General features: G+C 41.3%; 1 protein-coding gene across 1 annotated transcript; it reads right to left on the reverse strand.

Moving 5' to 3' along the window:
* Window positions 1–1528: 1528 nt before the first annotated feature.
* Window positions 1529–5614, reverse strand: LOC103375474 (sialoadhesin-like). The gene is made up of 6 exons (XM_008305774.1): window positions 5515–5614; window positions 5123–5335; window positions 4502–4846; window positions 3692–4034; window positions 3549–3606; window positions 1529–3056 (listed from the first exon to the last, which is right to left on the reverse strand). The coding sequence occupies exons 1-6, from the start codon at window positions 5570–5572 to the stop codon at window positions 2862–2864; spliced, it is 1212 nt and encodes a 403-aa protein (XP_008303996.1). The 5' UTR covers window positions 5573–5614; the 3' UTR covers window positions 1529–2861.
* Between the last annotated feature and the right edge of the window lie 22 nt (window positions 5615–5636).

Raw genomic sequence — 5636 nt, forward strand, 5'->3', positions numbered from 1 at the left:
AAGTCTGATACTGTGAAGGATCAGACTCTGGTACTTTCATACAGATCAGGAGCTCACAGCAGCAGAACAAGTGGAACTCTTGTGACCTTAAATTAAATCTAAATCTGTCAAATCTTAACTCCTATATTACATCTTAATGACATTTTGTCTAACACAGAGAGGAAAAGCGATCAAACATACCTGAGATGTACAAAATGAAACCCAGAACCAAACATGCAGCTTCTGCCAAGAACATGACTGTTGTAGACTTCAGCTTCAAATCAGGAAGTTGATGGATTCTTTTAAAGACCTTATTACAGCTGCTGCTTTGATGAAACCTGCTACAAAATACCCAAACATTAATAAATGGTCCAAACAAACAGCCGTCTTCTTACAGAGGAAAGAGTCTGTATGTGTGACAGAGAAACAGAGTCTGTTTTAATACCTCAAAAACCATTTCCTTCCTCATGATTATTCTGAGAAAAAGGAGACCTCTAGTGAAGAATCTGAGTAGTGAGGGGATCATTAGATGTCATGATGAACTTCTTTTCTCTCTGTATATTTTGTCAGCATTCTTAGTCTTGTTCTGTTTCATCCTTTGTGTGTTTGTGACAGTAAATAGGTTTCTTGGTTAAAAAGTTGCTATAGTTGTCTGAATGAGAGCAGAGACATGTGAAGCTGTCAGTGGCCATTTTGTGGTGCAGAAAAAAAATAAAGAAAAACAATTCTGTGAAGAGAAACCTTCAGACATGAAGGCTGTGAGTGGGCGGGACGCTAGTCAGTGGTTAGAACTGTAGCCTCACAGCAACAAGGTGATGGTTCCAATGTGGGCCTGGGGTCTTTCTGTGTGGAGTTTGCATGTTCTCCCCGTGCAGCGTGGGTTCTCTCCAGGTTCTCCAGCTTCCTCCCACAAGGTCCAAAATCATGCTGAGGTTAATTGGTGATTGTAAATTGTCTGTAGGTGTGAATGTGCTTGTTTATCTCTCTGTGTAGCTCTGAGATAGTTCTGTCCAGGATGGACCCTGTGACCCTCCAGAGGATTCAGCAGTTTATAGATTATAGATGGATGCTTGAACAATAGTTTACTTACACTTGTAAAGACCCTGTATATCATGACAGTCTTGAGTTTCCAGTGACTCCTACAACTGAATTTACTACGATGGAATCACTGAAACTCATGCATCATGTCATTTCTACTGAATCAAATCCACTCATCTTCAGTTGGATATTATCTCAAATAAACAACTAAAAAATTAAGTTTTCTGAAAATCTACAACAGTGGAGTTACCTGTTTTTGCAAATGAACTGTCACGGTTTGGCAAACAAAGGCTCAAGTGCAGACAAAAGACTGTCAGTGGCCATTTTGTGGTGCAGAAAAAAAGTATCCCTGAAGAGAAACTTTCAGACAGGAAGTCTGTGAGTGGGCGGCACGATAGTCAGTGGTTAGAACTGTTGTCTGTTTATTATTTCTGAAGTTGTCATCTTGGTATTTTGTTCTTTCAGTACTGAAAAAAGAAAAAGAAGAAAAAACTTCTCACAAAACTAAAACTAATCCTGGACTACATGATATTTTAATTCACTAAAACAAATGTAAAGGACAACATATTTCAGCAAATGCTAATGTAAATAATCTAGAAGGTCGTTTACATGCAAGAGGAAAATACATACACACAAGCAACAATATGTTTTATAGCACGGTGGCTACAAGCAGATGAATAATGAACAATATTTGAAAATAAACCTAAAACATAAAACTACAAATGAACAATAATCAGGTTCAACCAACACCACTTGGTTGGTCCAGTAAATATACATTTTTTTTCCTGTGGATTCTTGAAACTTGTTCAAATTATACCACCTTTGTTTCTTTACTGTATTTGTTGTTTTGTACACGTCTTGATGTCTATTTTTTGGAATTTGTTCTCAAAACCTTCTTGGCAGTTTTGATGTCAAAGTTAAAATATAAAACAAATACAAAATTAGAACAATGACCCATTTTTTTATGTTTGAGGAATAATCTGAGTCTGAACCAACGCCTCAAACATGAACGATAAAACACTGAAATGAGTAAAAACTATTCATCTGTAAAGGAATTGAAATAAATATAGGTTCAAATCCATTATTGATTTGGTTCACCTTGATGCCAAAACTGAACAAAGACCTGTAACTTGAACTTCATGGACCCTCCGTTGATCAGAGAGATGTGCTTGCCCGGATTCTGACAGAAATTGGCAAAAATTGAATTCACCAGCTGGCCCCTCTGGTCACCATTTTTCCATCGCACAGGACTACGCAACACGTTTCACTGCTCTGATTGGTCGCAGGCTTATTCTATTGCATCCAGAGACTTTTATGTCTTTGTCCTTAGAAATGGAGAATTACCTGAGAGACTAGTTCACAATAGTGCATTTCTCTGGTCACACTTGGCTACATCTTTATAAGAGTTTATCGTTAACGTTTAATTATAGAGCTACATTTTTAGTATCTGCTATTCTGTTCTTTAATAAACCATATGTCAATTCTAGTCGGTTTTGTAGTCGAACCCGCTGATTTTATCTGCTGCTCATGTTGTTCTTTCGCAGATATATCAGTACCAGCATATATGTTATTAGATATGGACATGAAAACTGTTACTACGGAGCACAATGAAGACAAAAATGTTCAGATAATTTTAAAAAATAGTTCAAGTTCATAGAAAGAGCATCAACTCCACTGAGTCCAACATGGTTAGCATCGTTGCCTCTCCGCTCGAAGATCGCCGGTTCGCACCCCGGTGAGGACACCCGGGACCTTTTGGGAGTTTTGGAGTTCTGCCCATGCAGCGTGGGTTCTCTCCGGGTTCTCCGGCTTCCAGCTAATCCAGCTATAATGGGAGGAGATTCTCACTCGGGGGTCACGTTGGGTCTAAAGCTGACAGCGGCATAAGTGACCTGCTGGTCTTCTTTGGGCTGATGCGGTTCGACGGTGGCGTAGAGAGGAGCGGTTTGGCTCTTAGAGAAGTGGACACTGCTGTAGTGAAGGTCATCTTGCTCTGTTGGCTGAGCTGAGAGGTTTCCATACAGAGGGCCCTGGTTCAGCTACAGAGAGACGGTAAATAAGATGAGTTTACATCGGAGACGTTTACTTCCAACACTGAGGCTGAACGGAAACACAAAGTGCATCTGCACATCAGGGCTCCTGTCATCTTTTTTTCCCCCCTCTGCTGGTCACACTTACCAGCACTTTGACAAATGCTGTACATGTTAATTTATTTATTTTTATTTTTTGTAAAATAAATTTACATTTGGTTTCTGTCTTTTTTTATCATTTGTGGTATTAGGTCTGTGTCTTACTGCACAAAAGACATGTTTGTGTTCATCTAGCCGTTATATAGCTGGTTATTAGGTCAGATTTATCAGTGTTGATGACTGCATTCATATCACTGATGGCAGAATTAAGCAGACTACAGAACAGCACTGCACTCTCTGGGTTACCAATCATTAATAGTTTTGGCTACTTCGCAGTGAAGTGCTTTAAATAGTTTGGCCCTCATATTGTTGTCTAAGAACTTCTAAATTTGTGATCTTTACCTGCTCTGTATTGTCTGTAGCTTCAGTTGTAAGAGAGTGACCTGAAGTCCTCTTCCTTCTGCTTAGGGAAATGAATTGATGAGTATGTATTCAGACAAGAAAGTGAACGTCACCGACAGGCAGCAGAGCACAGTGTTGCTCACCTTATCCAAAAGAAGACAACGAGAGGTGTGATAATGAGAAAAGCAGCACCGACGCCTGCAGCTGCTGCAAATGTTTCTGTGACTCTTTGGACAGTTACAATCTTTTCACTGGAGGCCATGGTTGTCTCGCCAATTCTGACAGCACAGGAGTAGCTTCCTGCATGCTGAATGCTGACTGGATCCAGAACCAGGTGTTTGTTTTGGCTCAGAGGCAGGGTCAGAGGTTCACTGTTCAACTTCCAAGTGTAGGTTGTGTTACCAGACAGAGGACAGCTGGTGCTGCAGGTCAGGGTGACTCTCTGACCCTCTGTCACCTCTGCTGGACGCACCCACACGCTGAGGCCTGAAAGATTGTTCATACACAAAATGAGAAGACATGCACAGATTCTCAAACCCCGGATCAGTTCTAAATATCAGCATTTTCTGCTGCTCTTAATTGTTTCATCACTCCTTCAAAACTTTCCCACTGCCCCTTGGATTTAGGATCTGTTTAAATGTAGGAAACAGAGATACCGTTGAGGGAGAAAAACCTCCTTTGAAAGGCTGCTTTTACAGAACTGCTTACATTTCGATGACTGTTACAGGACTGTCTGTAGGAGAAATACAAACGTCCTTAACATCACCCTACACAGACTCTGTGTTTCCTGCCCCTTCACATTTAAAATGCTGGAAACAAGATGCTCTGGGCTCATGTGTCCAATCAAACACAAGCTAAGGCCGGAACTATGTGGTCATCACCGTTCCTCTTTCTCAACAACCCAGAACGACACTGTGACAACATCTGCACTGGTGCAAGTTCTGCTGAACTACCTGTGACTACCAGCGTCACTCTGGGAAAATCCAACAGTTTCCGTCCTCTGTCACGTGTCTGCAGTGCTGCGAACACGTATGCCGCTGAGTCCTCCCTTCTCAGGTGTTTGATTCTCAAGATGCGCTGATTCCCGTCGTCGTGATGCTCGACGCGTTCTGGAGCCTCGTTCAGCTGCTCAGCTTCCTCCTGCTCGCCACCTCTTTTTATTTTATACCATGATGTAGAAGGGGTTTGCCGGTGACCAGGGTGCGAGTATTGACCCGTGATGTTCACTGAAGAGCCTTCCAGAGCACAGATTCTCCTGCTGGCATAGTTCACCGTCCAGCATTTCTTTTCCACAGCACCTGAGAAACAGAACACCCCAACAGAAATAGGTAGGTCTGTTTTTCTTGTGTTACCTTTACCTTATCCCTTATCGGTTACTTCTGTCTATTCCGGGGTATTGAATTGTAATAGTTACTCTTTCCTCCAAGTAAAAACAAAAACAAAACAGAAGTCACAAGTCTCTGACTGCAGCTAATGAAATCTTAATATTTTTGGGTTTCTTTACTCGTCATAACAGTAAACTGGATATCTTTTTGCTGTGGACAAAAGACGACATTCTTAGACGTCATACTCACAGACTTCAGGAGAGAGCAGATCCTCAAGGCCTTTGACAGCACAGTAGACGCTTTTATCAGAGGATCTTGAAGCTGAATACTGTTGCTTGTCAGAGCGTCTGTGCAAGACTCTGTTCTCGTACCAACTGTAGGATGTTTTCAGATCAATCTCAGGACAGCTGGTGGCACATTTCAGTCCAACCGGTGACCCTGGAGACCTCTGAACTTCTAATTCTGTTGGAAAATGATGAATGCACGTTTCATGTTAAATTAAATAAATGAACAGTTACAGAAATTATGTCCAACCTCAAAGGTCGAGTCGTACAGAAAAAAATAAAAAAAGATGGAATTAGTGATTTACAGCAAAGACTTAATAAACGTGGAAGGTGTAGAAACATCTGTGGAAAATTCACCTTTGGGATACGTGGTGGAACAAGCCTCAGTCACGTTTGTGTGATGATACGAACACATCCTCCCTTTAGCGTAGGTCACACTGAAGCAGGTCGCTGTGACAGAATCTGCACAGAAACAAGTT

This window comes from Stegastes partitus, unplaced genomic scaffold (assembly GCF_000690725.1).
Source record: "Stegastes partitus isolate 25-593 unplaced genomic scaffold, Stegastes_partitus-1.0.2 Scaffold2613, whole genome shotgun sequence".
Taxonomy (NCBI): Eukaryota; Metazoa; Chordata; class Actinopteri; family Pomacentridae; genus Stegastes; species Stegastes partitus.